Source organism: Sturnira hondurensis, unplaced genomic scaffold (genome assembly GCF_014824575.4).
Source record: "Sturnira hondurensis isolate 20B ecotype Veracruz unplaced genomic scaffold, ASM1482457v3 Scaffold0007487, whole genome shotgun sequence".
Classification (NCBI taxonomy): Eukaryota; Metazoa; Chordata; class Mammalia; order Chiroptera; family Phyllostomidae; genus Sturnira; species Sturnira hondurensis.
Window position 1 is genome coordinate 539,268 of NW_028080118.1, and position 23,499 is coordinate 562,766.

At 37.7% G+C, this 23,499-nt stretch overlaps 1 protein-coding gene across 1 annotated transcript in view; it reads right to left on the reverse strand.

Annotated features, from left to right (window-relative positions):
- Positions 1-22,581, reverse strand: part of MCF2 (MCF.2 cell line derived transforming sequence) — an 80,637-nt gene extending 58,056 nt beyond the window's left edge. The window contains exons 1-3 of the mRNA XM_037052635.1: positions 22,557-22,581; positions 15,823-15,937; positions 13,817-13,907 (exon numbers count right to left, since the gene is read on the reverse strand). Coding sequence (XP_036908530.1) covers positions 13,817-13,907; positions 15,823-15,937; positions 22,557-22,581 — 231 coding nt within the window. The remainder of the gene's footprint in view (positions 1-13,816; positions 13,908-15,822; positions 15,938-22,556) is intronic.
- Between the last annotated feature and the right edge of the window lie 918 nt (positions 22,582-23,499).

Consider the following 23,499-nt stretch of genomic DNA (forward strand, 5'->3'; position numbering starts at 1 on the left):
GTCTGGGAATGCAGTGTTGGGAGTTGGCCTCGAAACAGAAGATTAAAGCACAATAAAGCAAAGTATACCAGAAATATTTAAAATACAATACTATTTCAGCCCTGGCTGGTGTGGCTCAGTGGGTTGAGCACCAGCCTGAGAAGCAAGAGGTCACCAGTTCAATTCCCAGTCAGAGCAAATGCCTGGGTTGTGGGCCAGGTCCCCAGTTGGGGGCATGTGAGTGGCATACAATCAAGGTTTCTCTCACTCTCTTTCTCCCTCCCTTTCTTTAAAAATAAAATCTTTAAAAACAAATGTCGAAAAATATAATAATATTTCAAGCATGTTGAAATACTAGTAATTAAAATTATAATACGAAAGTTGTTAGGATATTGTGGGGCAGAGTAATGGGAACTCTGTACTTTCTGCTCAATTTGCTGTGAACTCAAACCTGCTCTAAAAAAAATAAAGTCTAATAATTTTCACTGAGTTGTAAGAACTAAACTCTTAGGGAAATGACACGTAAAAGTGGGAATTTTAAAAATTCAATTGGAAATACTGATAAAACAAAAAAACAATTAAGTAGCAATGAGAACTACAGGGAAAGAGAACTGAGTGTCATACAAATAGGTAAAAGAGCACAAAATTAAATCACTAAATTAAACAAAGATAATAAATAGATACGAATTGGGATGGCTGTCCAACTTATAAGTCCTCCAAGTGGCCATGTCTGTACTACCCTCTCCCTTCATGAGAAATTTCTTCCCCTCTGCTTTACACTGAATGTTTATGCCTCCCCCGAATTCATATGTTGTAACAAGCCTGAATGTGCTAATATTTGGAGGTGGGGCCATTTAGAGGTGATTAGAGCATGAGGTTGCAACCCTCATGAATGGGGTTAGCAATCTTATAAGATGGACCCCCAAAAGATACCTCACCCCTTCTGCCATGTGAGGGCACAGAGAAAGATGACCTTCTAGGAACCAGGAACTAGGCCCTCACCAGACATCAAATCTGCCAGGACCTTGATATTGTCCTTCCAGCCTCTAGAACTATGAGAAATAAATTTCTCTTTATGAGCCACCCAATCTATGGTATTCTGTCATAGCACCCCAGATGGACAAAAAGAGGCCTCTTACAATTTTCATTGGTTCGTAATAAAAACTGTTGTCTTTCTACATGACCTTGCCCTTCCAACACACAATGATTAGTGGGATGAAGATTTGATGTAAGTAGGACAAAAGTCCTGCCCTATGATTTTACAAATTGGTGCTAAGAAAAGGGAACTTTGATGGCACAGTTGCAGAGTTACTGGGAATCATGACCCCTGTTGCTGGAGAAATCTTATTTCAACTTTTCTGGAGAAACAGAGATAGAGTTCCAATGACAATGTACATTCTCTCCTCTATTATGTACATAATATATATTGTGTTTTATGCTAAGCCTGGTTCACACCACCCATGGTTATTATAAGAATCAAAAGAAATAGTAAATATAAAGGTAGTTTGTAAACTCTAAAATAATTAATAACATAATTTACTTTGGATTCTTAGACCCAAGGCCAAGCAAGTTTAGGTAGAAAACTCCCAGAATATGGACACAGTCTTACTTAAGGAGAGACTCTGACAAGGATTTGTAAGAACTCTGGACCTATTTTTAGCTTGAAAACACTGATTCTATTTCTATCCCATTCACTTTAGCAGTTAAGTTCATTCCTTCTCCTTCACATACAAAAATCACTGTATTATTATACTACCTGCTTTGATCCAGACTTTTGTTTTTTCACTTTTCAACGGAACTGAAAGCACCCAACTTTTGCCAACACTTAAAGTAAAATTGCTATTATCCTTTCATTGATTTTAGGTTAATGTGGTCTCATTGTCTCTTTCTCTCTGACTTTCCTTAATGTCATAGTCTCTGGTATGGAGTAGGAAATATCTGGATGCAAGACCCTGGGGAAGACCAACTTAAAGTCGGGAATGCTCACCCTCCTCCCAAATCAGGGTGGAAGATACAACGGGAACAGAGAAGGCCATGTGGCAACTCTTTGCCTGAGCTAAGGCCCAAGTCTCCACCCTGCCATTCCTAGGAGAACAAAGCTGTCCCAGCAGCCAGGTCTAGGAACAGCTGATCACGCAGCAGGGAGCAAAATATAAAGAGAGGAGCAGAATCACTGTCCACAGAATCCACAGGAAGAGTTTCAGCAGGGTTTGAAAGCCTCCAGCTCCTCCAAAGCCAGGCAGGGGTTTAGTGCTGGCTATTTGTTAAATCACTTATTGTCACTATTTAATCAAGTAGTTTATCCAAAACACTGATGGCTGTATAGAATGCTTCTGAAGAAAATTCTACATTCTAATCAGATCATTTTAAGTAAAACTTTCTGATTATTTTGTCTCCTTCCTTAATTTCTTGAAAATGTTTAGTGACTTGCTTATCACCAAAAGCCCACAAAAGCTGTATTTTTAAAGAAAATGCACTATTGCCCTGGCTGGTGTAGCTCAGTGGATTGAGCGCAGGCCTGCGAAACCACATGATCGTGGTTCGATTCCCAGTCAGGGCACATGCCAGTTCCCAGCAGGGGAAGCACAAAAGGCAACCATACATTGATGTTTCTCTCCTTCTCTCCTTCCCTTCCTCTCTAAAGATAAATAAATAAAATAAAATAAATAAAATCTTTAAAAATTTTTTAAAAAAAGAAAATGCACTATCAAGGATGAAGACTTCATTTATTGCCTGTATAATAACATTTACAATATTTTTGATTGTACAATAATTTCAGCTACTGAAATAATTTTGAGATCTTTACTCGGCTACTATGCAAATCTTCCATTTGGACAAATAAATAACTTGTATGCAATAGCTATAAAACTACTAAATAATTGGGTGGCACTGAAACAATTCATTTGATTTGTCAGTCATTTTTGGTTTTTTACAAAACTAAATTAAACTGTTCAGACCACGTATATTGTTTCTATCCCTCATGCCCATTAAATCCCATGTATGTAAAAAATACACTTGATTTTTCATTCCCAGGCCCACTCACTTATCCCAAACTGAAACAGGTGGTTGCTATATTGTCTAATTATAGCAAATCCACAAGCTCACATGAACGACTACTTTACATAGCTTCTCCCTCTCTAGAAAAAAAAAGACATATGTATATATATATATATTTGTATATATTCAGGGCCTCTCAAAGACTTAAGGTAGGAAAAGGAGATTGGCTAGATTGCCACGGGTGGGAGTGTTGCTTTTTATTCAATTGTTATTGCAAAAATTATGCTAATCCTGAGCATTATTATGACATTGTGCCAAGTACTTTACATGCATTAGGTTCTTATTTTATCCTCATTTCACAGCTGGAGAAAACTGGAAGTAGTAGGCAGAATAATGATTTCCCAAAAAGGTCCACATCCTAATCCATATAACTTGTGAATATATAACATTACTAAAGAGACTTTGTAAATGTGACTAAATTAAGGATCCTGAGGTGGGGAGATGTCATGGGTTATCAGGACAGGAATAATGTAATCACAAGGATCCTTATTAGACAAAAAGGGAATCGAGAGGACCAGAGTAAGGGAAGAGATGTGATGATGGAAGCAGAGGTCAGAGTGACATGGGACCATGAGCCAAGGCATGTGGGCACCTCTAGAAGCTGGAAAGTCAAAGAAACTGATTCTCCTCTAGAGCCTCCACAAGGAGCAAAGCCCTGCTGACACCTTTCTTTTAGCCCAGTAAGACTCATTTTGGTTCTCACCTTCAGAACATTAACAGAATACATTTAAATATATTAGCAGAGTACATACCATTTGTGGTAATTTGTTACAGCAGCAATAGAAAACTAATACACTGTCCTGGCTGGTGTGGCTCAGTGGACTGAGCACTGGCCTGTGAAACAAGGGTCACTGGTTCAATTCTCGGTCAGGGCACATGCCTGGGTTGCAGGCCATCTCCCCAGTAGGGGGCAAATAAGAGGCAGCCACACATTGATGTTTCTCTCCCTTTCTTTCCCCTCCCTTCCCCTCTGTCTAAAAATAAATAAGTAATATCTTTTTAAAAAGAATAATACACTGAAGTTTTGTGAGGTTATTTTTCAAGAATTTATAGCTTGCTTGTAAGTGGCAGAATTAAAGACCAGATTCATCTGAGTGCAGAGCCAAACACTTAAACAAACTTTAATTGAAAAAATAAAAGGAGAATGTACATATATATATATATATGTATATACATACACACACACACATATATATATATGTGTGTGTGCATATGTTCATTTTAGCTTTCCCTCCTCTGGAGAAACACCTAGTGGACAGTAAAACAATCAACAGGAGAAATTTGGGGCAACGTAGCAAAGACGGTATAAGGATCAGGTTTAAGGTCAAGAATCTAAACATGAAACCTAAAGCAAAGGTAACAAACTTGAATGCCTACCATGTGTTAGGGGAATAATGTAAATGCATGAACTAGGCAGAGTTTAATTAAAACACAGCCTGACTGAGGTGGAAAGTAGCAACTCACACTCTTCCTAGATGATGAGAGAAAATAGGAAATGTGGCAAGCTGGAAAGCATTGTGGGAGAGGCACTCACTACTCAGTTCCAGCTAACTGTCATGTGGAAAGGTGGGCCCAGCTTTGCCAAGTCTTTTGATTCCCCCAAAGAAGCCAGAAATCCACATTTTCTGTGAAACTTCAGGATTTTTAAAAATATTTTATTTATTTTTAGAGAGAGGGGAAAGGAGAAAGAAAGAGGGAGAAAGAAACATCAATGGGTGGTTGTCTCTTGTGCAACCCCCACACTGGGGACCTGGCCTGCAACCCAGGCATGTGCCCTGACTGGGAATTGAACCAGCGACCCTCTGGTTTGCAGGCCGGCACTCAATCCACTGAGCCACTCCAGCCAGGGAAAAACTTCAAGATCTTTAAAAATGGGAAACAAATTAAAAGTTTGGTAAAACAAACACCAAATAATATACAGCCTAAACAAATACTTCTACGGACTACTAGTTTGCAAACTCTGAATTAAAGCTTCACATATATGAACATGGGCCCATGGCAATAATATGTACACTTTTCTATCTGTGATTGCTGGCAATAAGAATCTAGAGAAGACAGAGAACTCAAGAAATTTTAACCTGCAAGGCCGTTTAGATTTAAGATGTGTTTGTAGATAGGTATATAGAGACAGTGCTTTTCCTCCATATAGATATTTACATAACTAAACATTCAAGATAACCCATTTTAAAGCTAGTATTCAAATGAGCAATCAAATAGCATATCACATATTATAAATAGTATAGCTGCATGCACGTATCTCACAGCAAATACATCGCAAGACCATTGAGCTTTCTCCCATTTTGGTCTGGAGAAACTACGTTCATAAATTCTTGAGTATGCTATTTTAAGTCTCTGTAATCTGTATAGTTATATAAACATGAAAAGGCACAGTTTCTATTTTCTCCAAAATCAAACCCTAGAATTTAAAACTATAAATCATTTTTAGGAACTTATCAAAAAGAGCACAGAGATGTGGGCAGGGGTCACACTTGCTTTATTTTGTCATTTTTTCCCCTTAAAAACACAGGTAACATGAGAGAGAAAACAGTGTTGCTTTTAGCTTACTGCAGGCATTGTTTGTTTTGTTTTGTTTTTTTTTTTTTTTGAGTTCCAACATGTGACTGCTTAAAGGTACTCAAGTAAAAGGCAAATACATTGCTCATCTTCATAGGGCTCAGAGTCATTTCTCCCATCACTGTGTGTGGCCCCACCCCGGCCCTCTGCAGCAGTTCTTACTGGTTCTTCAGGTTCATGGGCACAAAATGAGCTTTCTCTCACCTTTTCCTCCTAGAGAAAAGATTTACTCCCTTTCTCCTCACATGTTCCCTCAGGTCACCCAGTTATGTGGACACATAACAGTAAGGACAGCAATAACACCACCAAAAGGCATAAACTTGATACACCATTGCACTACCAAAGTCTAGAAATTCACCTTATTTCATTTCTTTTGTGAAATACCTAACAGAAGCAATTCATATACTTCATTCACACTTTTCATTCATTCTAGTTATTTCTTTAAAATTGCCTAAAATGGCTTATCTAATAAAGAATGTGGTTACTTCAGTATAAAAATCATTTATAGCCCTGGCTGGTGTGGCTCAGTGGATTAAGTACCAGACTGCGAACCAAAGGGTCACCAGTTTGATTCCCAGTCAGGGCACATGCCTGGGTTGCAGGCCAGGCCCCCAGTAAGGGACTCATGAGAGGCAACCACTCACTGATGTTTCTCTCCCTCTCTGTCTCCCTCCCTTCCCCGCTCTCTGAAAATAAATAAAATATTTTAAAAATATTTCTATTTTTATTGCTTTTACTTTTTTAAATATTTAGGATAAAGAAATGCAGTAACAGAGGGAACCCTTGACTGAAAGCCTATTACATATGTGCCAGGCTTGTTATATATATTACCCCATTTACTCTTTGTAACATTGCAGTGATGTAGGTATGATGGCCTTTTTACAGATGAGCAAACTGAAGCAGAGCGGTGAAAAAACTTGCCCAAGGTTATAGACAGGGAACAGTGGCACCCAGGCCTACCTGAATCCTAAGGGTGAGTTTTTTCCACAGCACATAATAATTTTCAGGACAGGTACTTAACAATGCATGGACTGAATGCACACTCAGACCTGATGCCTAGCATTTGGGAATGACTTGACATTAACATCTACAAAATGGAACAAACATTAACATTCAAACACATTGCTGGAAACAATTTGACATCATGGAGCCCAGTAAACAGAAACTATTATCATCTAATATTATAATAGAATATACTGTTGAATTGTTGGACTGTGATTGGCCTTGATAAGGTCCAAACTATCTGTTTAGAAGAGGCTGGGAAAATCTCATAACCTCAAGCTACAGAGCAGCATTTCCAAGGCCGTGATTGACTGACTTCTGCACTCTTCCACACCCTACCCCCCCCACCCTTAAAGAGTACAGAAAGTATGAGTTACTCTACAGATCACCAAACAACTTGCCAACTGATCTCAGGGGCAGCAGAGTTCCAAGAAATACTCCTTTCCTTGTGGGTTGCCCTTTCTGTCACATATCTGTTCTCATCTCTTTCCTCTCACTCGACCACAGTCACTGCAACTTCCACCAAGTAACCAATTTAAGCCTCTCTTTGGACTTTAAATCCACTGCACCATCCTGTCAGGCACTACCTATCATAGTCTCCAGAACCAGGCTAACTCCAGAGATTCTCCAAAGTTAAACCACTGTGTCATCAGCTGAGTTTCCGAGTTTTCACTCTGGCCAAGCCCTATCCATGCAAGCAGAACAAATTTGTCTTCCACTATAGTTCTGTGTTTTAAGACAATCTAATCAATGTCAAGATATCTGTTCCTAGGGGCCTCTTAAAGTAATTCATTTAAGAGAATAATGGAGGAAAGAATCAAAGAAAGGTAAGAAGACGTATGCTTTTACATAAGATCTAAACAAATGTCATCTCCTTTATAAGGACGTCCCCACCAGGTAGAAGTTCTTGCGTTTTAGTTATTTATGAACATGTCCTACCTTCTCTACTCGACTGAAAACTCTTTCAGCTCAATAGCCATCCCATATTTATCTCGTCAATTTATATTGTGTGTAGCACAGTACTAGATGCCTCTCTTCAATGAGTACTTGTGTACTGTATTTATTTGTGTATTTAAGCCTTATGTTATTAACGCATGTGTATATACATGAAACTAAGTTTGCCACTGAAAAAGCATCTATATATAAAGCAATTATGAACTTTCTGAGTCAGTTACTTTGGATAACAAAAGTATTAATGTCAGTTGTACCCAATACTGCAAAGCATCTACACAGGCATTTTTGCCAAAAAATTGTCTATTAAAAGTCCGAAGCTAGCCCTGGCTGGTGTAGCTCAGTGGATTGAGCATGGGCCTGAGAACCAGACAATCTCGGTTCGATTACCAGTCAGGGCACATGCCTGGGTTGCGGGCCGGTTCCCACCAGGGGACCCACCAGAGGCAACCACACATTGATGTTTCTCTCCCTCTCTCCTTCCCTTCCCCTCTGAAGATAAATAAATAAAATCTTTTTTAAAAAGTCTGAGGCTATTATTCTCATTATACAAAATCATTTGTAGATCTGGAGATACAATTTTGTCAAAATAAAAAGATTCATAACGTAAACTGTAATTTTAAAATAGCATTCTGTGCTAAGAGGTTTTTTAGAACATAACTCATTTACTCACTCAGTGATGGTCACTGTCTTTCAGCCACAATAAAATTCTTACTCATTTATCTCCTTTATCTTACTTTTGATTCCAAATGTTATTTTGTATATCTGATCTTTATTTTTGGTGTTGTATCAATATTTTGATGAGCAAGTATTATATTTTAAATTGTAACATAAATATTATCTTAAGTTTTGAAAGAAAAAAGTGGCAGTTAAATTCCTGCTGATAACTAGTTAGTTGCTCAATTAGCTACTATTATTTCATATTTACCCCCCAAAAATACATATATCACTTTAAAGATTTGCTGGGAATTTAGTATACAACTAAGCTAATAAAGGGAAAATTTTAGGTAGAAAAATGCTGGAAACATATTTTCAAGGAAAGATTTCTAAATTCTAGCCTATAGTGAAAAGTGAGTCACTCTGTTTTTCTTTTAAAAAGTTGTCAATAGGCTAGAGTTCTGTATCTTTAAAGTTTTAACTTGGAGAAGAATTAAAATCAGAAACACTTCAATTCATTAGGCTTTAAAATGTTGTCACTAGTACAATAACACCCAGGGAGGGCTTCCTTTTTAAATGCTGATGAAGTTGTCTCCGGGCCTTATCATGATATCAAACTGTACTTGACCACAGTGAAAGAAAGAATGAATCCCCTCCTGTTAGATGTTATTTTAACCAGTCATTTAAAGCTACTCTGCCAAGTGATTCAAAATTGTCCATATAGTCTTAAGTGGCTAACGGCACTCCCTCATAAAAACTTGATTAGATTGAAATTTTGAAATTACATTCTATGTTTCCCGATGGCATCGCCACAGTAAGCACATCAATGCAATCCATGCAAATACAAGTCTCCATTCTCTCCATCTGTCCTTAAAAGCCCCATTCAGCAGTTTGTGCTATAGCACCATGCTGCAGCATCCCTGCACTTGAACTTGGGCAGAGGCTTTCCAGGACTGCAGGCAGAGCCCTTACCGCATTCCTTCTGAACCTCATCTTGCCTCTCGGGGGAGTTGCTTCTGCCATCTCGCTTATACACAATAACACTCTTCTTTTCCAATTGTCAATGCAACATTGATGAAATATGAGCTGCTTCTGAGGTAGTATTGAAAAGCGGCAGCCAAAAATCTCTACCACACAAAGCTACTGTAGCTGTAGCAGCTTCCATTACCACTGTGGCAGCACGGTAAGAAAACCACTATCCCTGATTAGTCAGCTGACAAATCCTTCCCTGCTGCTCATTGTAATTCAGAGTTGACACATTCCCCAATTACTTAGCCTGATTGAACCTCATGGATTAGCTTGTGCTGGACTGCTCAAGAAGATCGGGCATGTCCTAAGAGTGAAGAAAGGGGGAAAAAAACGGACTCTCCTAGGGGCTTGATGGGACTGGCTTTCTCCTCTGCGCAGTTTGATTTTTAAGGTGGAATGGTAAGAATCTTTGTGAAGGTAGTATTAACTGATACCTTCATCCTTGTCCTACCCTGGTCTATAACTTAAAATTCAATTCTATTTTTTAATTAAATTCTATTCTGTATTTAAGCCTTATGAAAGTTGACAGTTTGTGAATTTTTTCCTGATGGTAATCTAGAAAGAATAAAACATGCAAATTTTCTAAGATGGATAGAATTCTCTCCCAAATTAGCATTTTCCCAAAACGTATAACTTAAAATAAGTCGTGTCTCCTATCATGAATTATGAAATATAAACCTAACTGCATAGTTTATCTTGGAACCTACAAATTAAGGTCTTCAAATTGAACTATAAAATTATTTCATTGATACTCATTTAAAATAATATACCAAAGACAGTTACATCTATCTATGCAATGACAATTCTCTGAATGCCAACTGTTGCTCTTGAAGTCAGCTTGTATTCAGTATTTACCTTTATTGCAAACAGTGCTGAATGGTTGAGACGCAATTAATGTGCTCTTGAGTTTAGGTATACAAACTACCACAAGCAGAAACATTTAAAATGTTCAAAAGAACCACTTATCCAGCAAAGCTATCATTCAGAATGGAAGGACAGGTATGGTGCATCCCAGATAAGGTCAAGCTAAAGGAGTTCGCCATCACCAAACCTTATTATATGAAATGTTACAGGGACTTATCTAAGAAAAAGAAGATCACAACTATGAACAGTAAAATGACAACAGACTCATACCTATCAACAACTGAGCCTAAAAAATTAAAACTAAAACTAAGCAAACAATAGAACAGGAACAGAATCACAGAAATGGAGATCACATGGAGAGTTCTCAGTGGGGAGGGGAATGGGGAGCATGGGGGAAAAGGTACAGGGACTAAGAAGCATAAGTGGTAGGTACAAAATAGACAGGGGGAGGTTAAGAACAGTATGGGAAATGGAGAAGCCAAAGAACTTACATGTACAACCCATGGATGTGAACTAAGGTGGGGGAATGCAGGAGAGTGGGTGCAGGGCAAAGGGGGATAAAGAGGAGGAAAAATGGGACAACTGTAATAGCATAATCAATAAAATATACTCAAAAAAGGAAACACTTAATCTATAACCAGTTACATGTTGCCATCACCTGTACCCCCACTTCTTCCCAGTGCCATCAATTTGACAGTTATGAGAACAAAGGGACCCTGAGTGCCCATCTCTTTGCTGAACCATGGTTCATTCTTCCTCAGTAACAAAGCATTCCTAGGAAAATAGAAAGGGGAGAATTATCTCCCAAAAATCAAGTCAGTATTCCTCTGTTGACCCAAAATCAATAGGACCACAACTGAATCTTATATTTCTGTTTTAGGAAAAAGAAGACCTCTATTCCAAGCAACCTATTTGATTAGTAAAAAACTAAAACTTGAGCCCTGGCTGGTGTGGTTCAGTGGACTGAGTGTTGGCCTATGGACCAGAGAGTCGCTGGTTTGATTCCCAGTCAGGGCACACAATTGGGCTGTGGGCCAGGTCCCCAGTAGAGGGCACAAGGGAGGCAACCACACATTGATGTTTCTCCCCTTCTCTTTCTTCCTTCCTTCCCCTCTCTCTAAAAATAAATAAAACCTTGAAAAAAAAAACAAATTTAAAACACATTAAAATTTGGCCAAAAAACTGTTTGACAAAAAAACCGATGCCATGTGTCAAATGGTCACTAAATAACAATTAATTTAACCAAGCAGGTAGTTATGGCCAAAAGAAAAAAAGTTAGGCTCAGTAATTTGAATGTTTCATTGTAACAAGTGTTATATTTGGTATAAAATAATTGATCACTGGCACAAACTAAAGTCCGTTCAACATGCTTAAGGACCAACCCTGATAAACCAGTGGAAGGTAAATAGCTGTTACTTCACTTAACACCATTGATAAGGCCCAACACTATATGGAGGGTGGATTTACTCTCTCCAAAGGAGTTTTACTTTTTTCTAAAGAACACTGAATTTATTAGTCTATGCACAATTAATTTGGAAAATGATAGAAAGCAGCAGGTGGAAAGGGCACAACTGAAATTCACAAAAATTCAATTCTTGCTCTGGCTCTTTTTATTAGCTATTTGAGCTCACATAACCTTTCCGAAGTGTATATGTCAATGCAATGCTCTCATCCATAAGCCAATAATAATGACTTCTGCTGGAATACTTAATCAGGAAATAAAGAGAATCAATATTACTTAATAAATGTGACTGCTTCTATAGTGGCAAAAAGATATTATACAAACTCAAGTCTTTGTTATTTTATTTTAGCATCTTGTCAATCTGGTGTTAACTCTTCTCTCCATTGCTTAGTTAAGCACCTCTGCTAATGAAACAAACAAACAAAGCAAAAACAATCTGCTGACTTGCCTAAGATGGTTCTATTCATACTGGGTATGAAAAGAATAATGTTCTCATTCATTTTACCATGTGATGTCCAGTACGCAGTTAAATCCTTAAACAATGCAGGATTAGGGTCCCAACCACCCATATAGTCAAAAATCTGCAGATATCTCTTCACTCCCCAACACTTAACTACTAATAGCATAATGTTGACCAGAGGTCTTATTGGTGATATAAACAATAAATTAACACATATCTTGCATATTATATGTATCATATACTATAGTCTCACAATAAAATAGGCTACGGAGAATAAAATGTCAAGAAAAACATAAGGAAGAGAAAATACATTTACAGTATGTATTGGAAAAAAATCTGGGCCTGGCTGGTGTGGCTCAGTGGATCGAGCGCCAGACTGCAAACCACACGATCGCCAATTTGATTCCCAGTCAGAGCACATGCCTGGGTTGTGGGCCAGGTCCCCAGTCTGGGGTATGTGAGAGGCAACCACACACTGATGTTTCTCTCTTTCTCTTTCTCCTTCCCTTCCCCTCTCTGAAAAATAAATAAGTAAAAATCTTTAAAAAGGAAAAGAAAAAAAATCTATGTATAATTGGACCCACATAGTTTAAACCTGTGTTGTTCAAGTGTCAACTGTATTTCTCACACTTGTTAGCAACTGAGTATAGTGGAAAGAACTCAGGCTCAGAAGTCCAACAGCCTAGATTTTTATCTTGCTGTCACATATAAATCAACTTTCTCTAGCGGGTGTGGCTTCCTGTGTCAGTCAGGAGACAAAGGAAAAATTTCATATTGTTGATGATGTTGGATTCTCAAAGAAAAATGTATATTGATTCCCAACCACTCTGATCTGAGGTTGACAACACGGTGCTTCCATAAACAGCTCCGCTCTTGCCAGCTCAGGACTCTATGGGTTCCTCATCTCCCTCCTCTCCCATGAAAGAGAAGTACCAGACAAGGCCACTATATCCCCGTGAGCCTAATAATGTAAGAGGTCATCTCCCCTGTGGGCAGGACTGCATCTGTCATAACATTTTCTTTAGGAAAACTCTTTTCTCTACCTGGGTCTTGGGAAGCTGGGGACTAGATTCCAATTGGGGAGATATGTCATTTTGCAGGTGGCTCACTTCCTTATCCCTATCCCAGGTGGGGGGCAAGGAGTCTGGAAAGATACACTTGTTAAAAAGTGCTTATTTAGGGATTGTTGGATTACTGACTACTGTTTTAAACTTCCTTATTTATACTTTTTCATATTACAGTGAGTATACAACACAGCTCTTTGCATTTCTTAAAAGTTCCCATAAAAACTTGCCTAGCTCTGAAAAACATAGGGAACCATGAATCTCTTCTCACTCATAACTTGAACCATTACCTACTCACCTTTTCACATTAGGTTTTATTTTGGGTGAAGTTGTTTAGCTCATTCTCCTATACCAAACCTTCTTATTTTCTCACCTTATCATCCAATCTATCTTTTTTAATATTTTATTTATTTATCTCTAGAGGGGAAGGGAAGGAGAGAGGGAGAGAAATATCAATGTATGGTTGCCTTTCGTGGGTCCCCTGCCGGGAACCGGCCTGCAACGCAGGCATGTGCCCTGACTGGGAATCGAACCGCGATCATGTGGTTCACAGGCCCATGCTCAATCCACTGAGCTACACCAGCCAGGGCCATCCCATCTATTTTATTGTCTCCATCAGTAGTTTTTCATCTCCATCAAAGTAATTTATACACCCACAAACAGAAAGTATAATGTAAAACAAAAGTAAGAAGCTACTTAAGATGCATTGGTACTTACTGAGATTTTCTGGAGAGAGATTTTGACAGAAGACCATGTATCTAATCGTCGATCAAGAATAATGGTAAACCGGGAGTCAGATCCATTGTGCCTGAGAGATAAGAGAAAATAATATGTATTTCTTAGTAGTAATCCAAATTTGCTTCATATGTGCTTACTTTTGATTTATTAGTTTACATCTGATGTCTTGATTGAAGACAGATTTGGATTTGGAAGCTATCACAAAGTGCTACCTTGGAAAACCAAATTTGTTCCATATTCCACTACTCACTATTTAAAATTTTTTTCAGGAGCTTTGGCCAAGTAACTCAGTTGGTTAGAACATCGACCCAATACACCAAGGTTGTGGGTTCAATCCCCAGTCAGGGTACACACAAGAATCAACCAAGGAATACATAAATGGAGCAACAAATCAATTTCTGTCTGTCCCTCCTTCCTCTCTCTCACTCTAAAATCAATTTAAAAAGTTTTAAAATTTTCTTCTCGGCATGACTGTCAATTTTTTAAAGGGGCAAGTGATTAGTGTAATGTACATAGGTCACTAAAATAGATTTGGAATACTGCAGACTTGGTTACAGGTAAATCTTATAGACAGCTGTCTTTAATGACATCAGATTTAACTTGCCATGGCAGTTCATCATAAATCAATGATCATTCATTCATTTGGAAAAATACTATTAAATATGTTTTTATCTCTAGTCTACTCTTTTAGGGAAGGCAGTGTAGTGGATAATAGAACCTTTTTCTTTGGTTGTCAAATGATCTTTCATTGAAATATTTTCCTTTGTGGTTCGTAACTGTCCAGGCGTCCTACTGCCCCACTATGATACCATCTATGATGTCATGAGGGTGGCAGCCATCAACACTGCAGCCCACAGACTGAGCTAGCCCCAGAATCTCTTTAATGTTTCCAGAGGGCTCTCTAGAGTTCAGTGCTGCACATGTTAGACAATGTTAACAATATCATCAAAAGTGGTATTTCCACTGTACTTAATGGGGTTTTTTTTTTTTTTTTTGCTTCTTTCTGTCTCATGGTAGTTCTTTGAGGGCTTTGATGACCAGGGCAGAGGCAGAAGGCACAGCCTCCATCTGGGCCTCTCTGTTCTGAATGGCCAGTTTCATCGTGATCCTCAGAACCCTCCAATCACAGGTGGCTTTGGCAATGTTGTCACCAACCTTTTTGGGGGACAGGCTCAGGGGACAGATCTTGGAGGTGAGGGTAAACATGGCAGTGACTTCCCCACCAGTGCACCTCAGGAATATAACTTGGATCTAATAGGGGTTGAATCTTCAGTGGAGGCAGTGGTGTTGGATGAACCCAGATTCAAGAAAACTGAAGAAAGCTAAACCTACTTCCTCTGAGCTAAAAGCCGAAAGCTAGAACTTCTATTTTCCCTAAAAAGACCACTTTCGAGCTTCAAGGGGTACCTTCACAATTTTATCAGCCTAGATGTGTGCCCCCTTAGTCTTCAGGATCAGTAACTAGAAAATTTTTCTTTTAAAGACTTTGCCTTTGACCTAAATTAAACCTTTAAGGAAGCTTTTGAAATATTCCCTCTTAAAGTGTACAAGTCTCAAATGTTCTCCGATATCAAAAAGTTCCTCCTAATATATTCCAGTATCACTTTTGAATCTATTTAACATTCAGTCTTATTTTATCCTTGGAAGAAATAAAGAATAGCTACCTTAACTCTTGGCTAGTAAGATTTCCTTTTACACAAATTAAAGGCTTTATGTTTGATCATCATTTTCAACTTCTGTTCTTTATAGGGATAAATACTTCTAGACCCCCAATTTTGTATTTGTAAATCCTCAATATAATTTTTACAGCAATTTAGGTAACTGACAGCTTCCCCTTCTATTTCTCATCTACTCTGAAGGTGAGTCTTATGATCATTTACAATAATAATAATAATAGTCACACTAAAAAGCCATTTTCCTGTTACTCTATTCATATGGGTATCCAATACAAAACAAACTGAAAAAAAAGTTAGAAACTGCAATACCTCGCAACAGATGTCAAGTAAGTCAGTACTTTTTCTATCACTTCTTCTGATATACATTTGAAATTACAATTTTCTGGAAATGTAACAATCCAAGCATCGTCTTTTCCCCGACCACCTAAAATGGTATTTAAAAATCAAACAAATTAATAATTTGTGTGAAAACAATGCAATAAAGAGAATTTTTACATTTGAGAGGAGCAGTTAGGAGACAGTTTTTGGCCAATGTAACTTTTATAAGGATTATATCTCCACATGAACCAACATGAGACCATGCTCCTAAGTTGAAATAGTGACAGAGTGGTTTCTAAGGGGACACAGAGAGAGAGAGAACTAACACAGAATGAGTGAATATAGTTAGAATATAATTTAATGGAATGTGCAGTCAAAAATATAGTCAATATCTCAAATTGGACAACAGAAATTATAACTGCTTCTATGCCAATGCAATGAGCCTAAATTCAAAACAGGTAATTGGAGGTTTGACAGCAAGCGGAAACTTTGATATAATCAGCCACTCAACATCATGGTGAGCATGAAAGAATACAGGACACAACTGTAGGAAGTAAGTGATGTTCTAATGGATTTGTGGAAGATACAACATAAGCAGTAGCAGCAACAGTGGTATAGAAATCCTACCCAGTATAAAGAAAGACTGACCATAAATCCTCTGCAAGTTAAAATTCAATGTGCATCCCACTCCATAACCCCCTCTGCATTCTGGAGCATGAGGAACAGAGAATTAAAGCCACTGAAGTGCAGGGATGATCCTTACTTACACTTGCTTAAATTTCCACTCTACATCTAGCCTAACACATGAGCACAGAATAGTTGCTCAATAAATATTTGTCACTAAATGGAAGTTGAGAAATTATTTTAGGAGGAAAACTGTAGGGTGGCCTTAGAATTTAGCTCACAAATAGAAATTTCTAAAGAGGTTCAATTGTAATTCTTATTTAGCTGAATTTAAGTGAATAGAAATATAAGGATATAAAAGATTCAATGTATTGATTCCCAGTCAGGGCACATGCCTGGGTTGCAGGTCATATCCCCAGTATGGGGTGTGCTAGAGGCAACCACACATTGAGTTTCACTCCCTCTCTTTCTCCTTCCCTTCCCCATCTCTCTAAAATAAGTAAAAACATTTTTTAAAAGTAATTCTTAAAAAAATAAAATTCAATGTACAATAAAAATATGACAATAGCAAAGGAGATAGAGTGGAATGACAAATACTCAATCCAAAAGAAAGCAGAAATGGGAAGAACCCCCCCCCCAAAAAAAATTAATGGGACAAATAGTAAGATAGTAGATTTAAACCCAGCCACATGAATATTCAAATTAAAGTAAATGTCATGATCTGGACAACCCAGTAAAATGTGAGTGATTATCAAATTGGATAAAAAATTAAGACACAGCTATAGGTAATACTGCCTACAAGAAATATACTTTAAATATAAAGGCACAAATACATTAAAATCAAATGGATAGAAAAAGATATGCCATGCTAAAATTACTCAGAGGAAGCTAATTTTCAACAAAGTAGATTTCAGAGTCAATACTGTTACTAGGTATTAAGAAGATCATTTGATAATCAAGCAGCAATAAATAACATCAAGAGGACATAATCTCGAATGCTTACGTACCTGATTACAGAGCCTCAGAATACATGAAACAAAAACTAATAGAGCTCCAAGGAGAAATTGACAAAACTACAATTTTTGTTAGAAATTTCACCCCCCCTCTCTTAATAATTGATACGACAGGAAATTTACAAGGACCCAGTGCACTTGAATGACCAGCTCAATCAACATGACCTGACATTTACAGAACAATCCACCCAACAAAAAGCAGAATACACAGTCTTCTCCAGTGCACTTGAAAAAATATCAAATTCATCTAACCAAGGCAAACTCAAGGGAGTGTTCCCATTCCCAAATTATCTTTTGAATCAAATTAGTCCAAAGTATTCAATCAAGTAATGATAAATCTTCACTGTATAACTGACTTAAAGAGAAGGATCTTTAAGGAAGATATAATCATAGAGAATTATGGCATCCAAACAAGAGTCTTAAAGAAACTCAAAGGAGAAACTGTACAACTCTGAACCAAGGGATTTAGTGCATCATTAAAGAAAGAGCCTCTATAGATAAGATACAGTGTAAAACTAGTAATAAAAATAATATATAATTATAATGTAATATATATCTTACATACAAAATAACAGACCCGCCAAGTAAGCTGGTAAGCACTTGAGTGAAAGACAGAATCAACTAGCACTTAAGCAAACTATACCTACCAAAGGAAAGACTGCAAGGTTCTTATAAGAGTAAGTTATCATTGACTAGTCTATAAACTGTACACCTACAAGTGCTGTACTAGGTAGTGAATTTGTAAGAACAAAAGAGATATTTAAATTCTAAATTGGAGATTGTAATTATTTTCCCCATTGTGAACCCTTTCTTTAAAAGAAAACATATGCAGAAACATTTTGAAAAAAACTACAAAAAGCAGATAAGAAAGGAATTGTGGAGAGGGGTCTGGTGGGAAAATAAGCCCTGAGAGTAATTATTATATTTGGAACACAGTTTGAAAAACATTGATGAGCTTCAGTAAAATATCCCAAACTCAACTGTGACAGTATGTCACACATTTATACCACTTATAAAATAAAACATAAAACCACATTAAGTAACCACTAATTCACAATTACCACTAATTATAATCATTAAAGCAGAAGCTAGATTAAAGTGCCCAATTAAGATCACCTATAAAGTAAATGCTTGTTTAGTAAGCTGAGCATGTAGGTGTCATTTTAGAAAAAATAATTAAACTACTGAACACCTAAAGAAGCATTCATTTCTATGCAAACAGTGCATATACTTGTAAAGTTTTATCTGTCTAATATAATATATAATGTTTAATAGTGTAGTTCAAATTACTCTAATACCTGAAAGCAATTAGCTTGTCTTTAAGCAAAATTTTCCCAGATATCTGACCAAGTAAAAATGAGATGTATGGTTTACCATAGGTTTATCTCTAAAAATATGTATTGCTGTTGAGTAGCATTGTCCATAGTAGCCAAAGGCAGAAGTCACCCAAGTATCTATCCATCAACAGAAGAATGGACAAACAAAATGTAGTATACACATAATATGGAATAGTATTCAGCCTTAAAAAGGAAGAAAGTCCTGACACGTGCTACAACATGGATGGACTGGAGGATATTATTTCTAAGTCAAAAAAGCCAGTCACAGAAAGAGAAATACTGTAGGATTCCACTGATACCTAGGATAGCCAGATTCATAGACAGTAGAGTAGAATGAAGGTTGCCAGGGGCTGGGACAGGAGGGAATGGGAAGTGATTCTTTAATAAATACAGAGTTTCAATTTGCAAGATGAAGAGTTCTGGAGATTGTTGCTGAGGATAGTTGCACAACAATGAGAATATAATTAATGCCACTGAAGTGTACACTTCAAAATGAGGAAGGGGGAGGGGGACTTTGTGTACACTTCAAAATGAGGAAGGGGGAGGGGGACTTTGTGTACACTTCAAAATGAGGAAGGGGGGAGGGGACTTTATGAGATTAGCTAAATAACATACATGCATAGGAGGTCTGTCCAGAAAGTATCCAGCCACATAACACAAAAAAACAGAGACATTCATTAAAGAAGACAGAAGATACAAGAAACATACATAGGGAAATGACACCTCAGTCCCCATCAAAGTAGGCACTTTGGGACCTCACACAGTTCTCCCAGTCACCATCGGCTGCCCCATCATATTTTCCTGAATCTTGCTGATGGTCTGAAATCTCTTCCCTTTCAAAGGTGACTTTCATTTTGAGAAAAGCCAGAAGTCACGGGGCACCAAATCTGGGCTGAACAGGGGCACAAGACATGATGCATGAGCAGGTGTGTTGTTGTGATAAAGCTGCCAATCACCAGTTGCCCATAGCTGTGGCCTTCTGAATCATCCAATAGTTTCCATAAAGGAATGTTCAAGCTTCATGCAAAATTTGATGCAGATTCACCGCTCTACTCATTTAGTCATTTTGAATGTGACAGCCACACAGTGTACATATACATGCTTACTCCGTAGCATCTACCACCCCCCTGACTACTATACAGTGAAGTTGTCATTATTCACACATGTGCATTTCAGTCCACTCTCCTTGGCTGCCAGGTCACATCAATGTCACACAAACTGTTCTCGTTATACGAACAATGGCTGGGCTTTTTCCAGAGAGACCACATATATGTATAGACCATGGATATGGACAACAATGTTGTGAAAACCAGGTTTGGGGGAGGATGGTCAGGGGCTTGATGGAGGGAAGCAAAGGAGGAGAAATGGGGGAAATCTGTAATAGTGTCAACAATAAAAACTGATGAAGAAGATAAATTCTATGTCGTGTATTTCACAATTTTAAAAATATATATTTTATTGATTGTACTATTACAGTTGTCCCAATATTTTCCCCTTTGTTCCCCTCCACCCAGTACCCCATTCCTTCCAACAATCTCCCCCTCACTTCATGTCCATGGGTCATGCATATAAGTTCTTTGGCTTCTCAATGTCCCATACTGTTCTTAACCTGTCTGTTTTGTACCTACCATTTACGCTTCTTATTCCCTGTACCTTTTCCCCCCATTCTTCCTCTTCCTCCTCCCAGCTGATAACTCTCCAAATGATCTCCATATCTATGATCCTGTTCCTCTTCTGCTTGTTTGCTTAGTTTGTAATTTGGACTCAATTATTGATAGTTGTGAATCTGTCCTTTAAATATTCATTGTTTTGATCTTCTTCATATATAATTCCCTTTAGCATTTCATATAATAATAGCTTGGTGATAATGAACTCCTTTAGCTTTACCTTGTCTACAGAGCACTTTATCTGACCCTCCAATTCTAAATGATAGCTTTGTTGGATAGAGTAATCTTGGATGTAGGTCCTTGCCTTTCATGACTTCAAATACTTCTTTCTAGCTCCTTCTTGCCTGCAAAGTTTCTTTTGAGAAATCAGCTGACAGTCTTATGGGAATGCCTTTGTAGGTAATTGTCTGCTTTTCTCTTGCTGCTTTTAAGATTCTCTCCTTATTTTTAACATTTAGCATTTTAATTATATGTCTTAGTGTGAGACTGTTTGCATCCATCTTGTTTGGAACTCTCTGTGCTTCCTGGACTTGTATGTCTCATTTCCTTCACCAAATTAGAAAAGTTTTCTTTTATTCTTTTTTCAAATAAGTTTTCAATTTCTTTCACTTTGTCTTCTTCTCCTGGCAACCCTATGATTCGAATGCACATACATTTAAAATGTCCCAGGGGTCCCTAAGCCTATCCTCATTTTTTTAAATTCTTTTTTCTTCTTGGTACTCTGATGGAATGCTTTTTTCTTCCTTGTGTTCCAAATCATTGATTTGATTCACAGCTTCATCTCTTCTAACGTTGGTTCCCCATAGATTTTTCTTTATTTTACTTAATGTAACCTGCATTTCTGCCTAGATCTTTTTTATAGTGTTGAAGTACCCAATGAGTTCCTGGAGCATCCTGATAGCCAATGTTTTGAACTGTGCATCTGATAGGTTGCTTATCTCTATTTCATTTAGTTCCTTTTGTGGAGTTTTGTTATATTTTTTCACTTGGGCCATATTTGTTTGAGGTATGTTTACCTACACCCCCATTTTGACCAGAAGTCCATTTTATCACAATTTTAAAAAATTATATTGCCCTGCTATTTACAATAGCCAAATGTTGGAAACAGCCCAAGTGCCCATCGATAGATAAGTGGATTAAAAAACTGGTACTTTTACACAATGGAATACTACACAGCAGAAAGAAAGAAGGACTCCTACCTTTTGCAGCACCATGGATGGAAATAGAGACTATTATGCTAAGTGAAATAAGCCAGTTGACAAAAGACAAATACCATATGACCTCATTTATAACTGGAAACTAATGAACAAAAAATAAACTAATGAAAAAAATAAAACAGAGATATGGAAACATGGAACAGACTGATAGCTGTAGGAGGGGAGGTGGAAGGGGGGGATGGAAGAAAGAAGGGAAAGGGACTATTCAAAGAACACGTACGACTGTCTCATGAACATGGACAACAGAGAGGGCAGACAGGGGTGCCCTTGACTATGGGAGACAGGGGTGGGCTTGGCAGACAAGGGCAAAAGGGAAAAGTTGGGACAACTGTAGTAGAATAAACAATAAAAAGTATACAAATGTATATACATAAACAAACAGATATATATTTCAGAAAAGTAAACTTCTTTTGTAATGCATAAATAAAATCCTAAAGAAAAATAACTTAGTAAAGCTGCTTGGTTAGGTGAATGACTTCACAGAATTTGTAACAAACATTTAAGTAATCAAAGTATGATGGAGGAGAAAACCTGAAAGAAGTCATCTGAGTCACCAAACTCTTATCCAGTCAGCACCCACCTAGGAGATGTATTCTACCTTCACCTCTCATGGATTTCTAAACACTTGTCTGAAAGTCAAATATACAAGCATGGTAAGTTTGATTTTAATCACATATCTAAACATATTGAAAAGTCTCCAATTATTCTGTAAATGTCCATTTTTTAGCAACTATGTGCAAAATGTTTAAATGTTTATTAAAACAGTATTTCTCAAAATATATACACATATACTAATAAGGACCAAACTAACTTTGCTAATCAAGTCATAGATTTATCTGGTCTAAATATATGTAAACGTCTCCTTACCAGACAAAAAGGCGATGTCTTGCATTAAGAAATGACTGATGTCCTTTACCCGGAGATGCAGCTCAGAATCTAAGACAAATGAGAAAGAGAGAGAAATGACATACATGTCAAAGTACTCCTAGAACCATGCAATTGCACACTGTGCTAAAAAGAACTCCAGGGGTCCCATAGATCTGTGCACACAGACACACTGCTGATCTTCTCTTCTTTACTTCTCAGCTATTTAGCAAGGAAATTTCACTGTTGAAAACATCACTGAGTAAGTATGACTAGTGTCCTACTTCTCAGAATCTATGCCCAGGACATAAACTACTCTCAATCACCAGAAAGCCAGGGGCAAAGGTCCAAACTCCAGGTAGATCGTCATGTGGAGACCCTAGCAGATTGTCTTCTACTTCTGATAATCCCTTTCATTCTGCAAAGCTTAACTAGAGATTACAGACACTTCTCAGATCTCTTATCTTACTGAATCCTTAAAATAACCCCAAGGAAAATATTGTTATTCCATCTTAGAAGTCAGGAAAAGAGTCGGAGAGTAAGCCCAGTGTAGTAGTTAACCATGTGGCTTTTGAGTCATACAGATTTGAATTCAAATCTCAGTTTCTTGCATTTACTGGCTCTAGAGAAGTACAAGTTTCTTAGCTTCTCTGAGCCTCAGTTTCCTTACCTGTAAACTGGGCACAATAACGTCCACCTCACAGGGTGCTGTGTCAACTAAGTACAAAATACCTGGCGTAATAGTGGGTGTTTTATGAACAGTAGCAATATTAACTCACCTTTGATCGTTAGAGGTGGAACAGCATCCATGCACTCATTGTTAAATATGTTTTAGTTGTCTCTGATCTTAAGGGCTGATTTCTAATGTTCAATTCTAGTGAACTCTACAGGGGCCAAAAATCAAAGTCCACTACCTCTCTCTGGTCCACAAGCAAGGACAACTCTT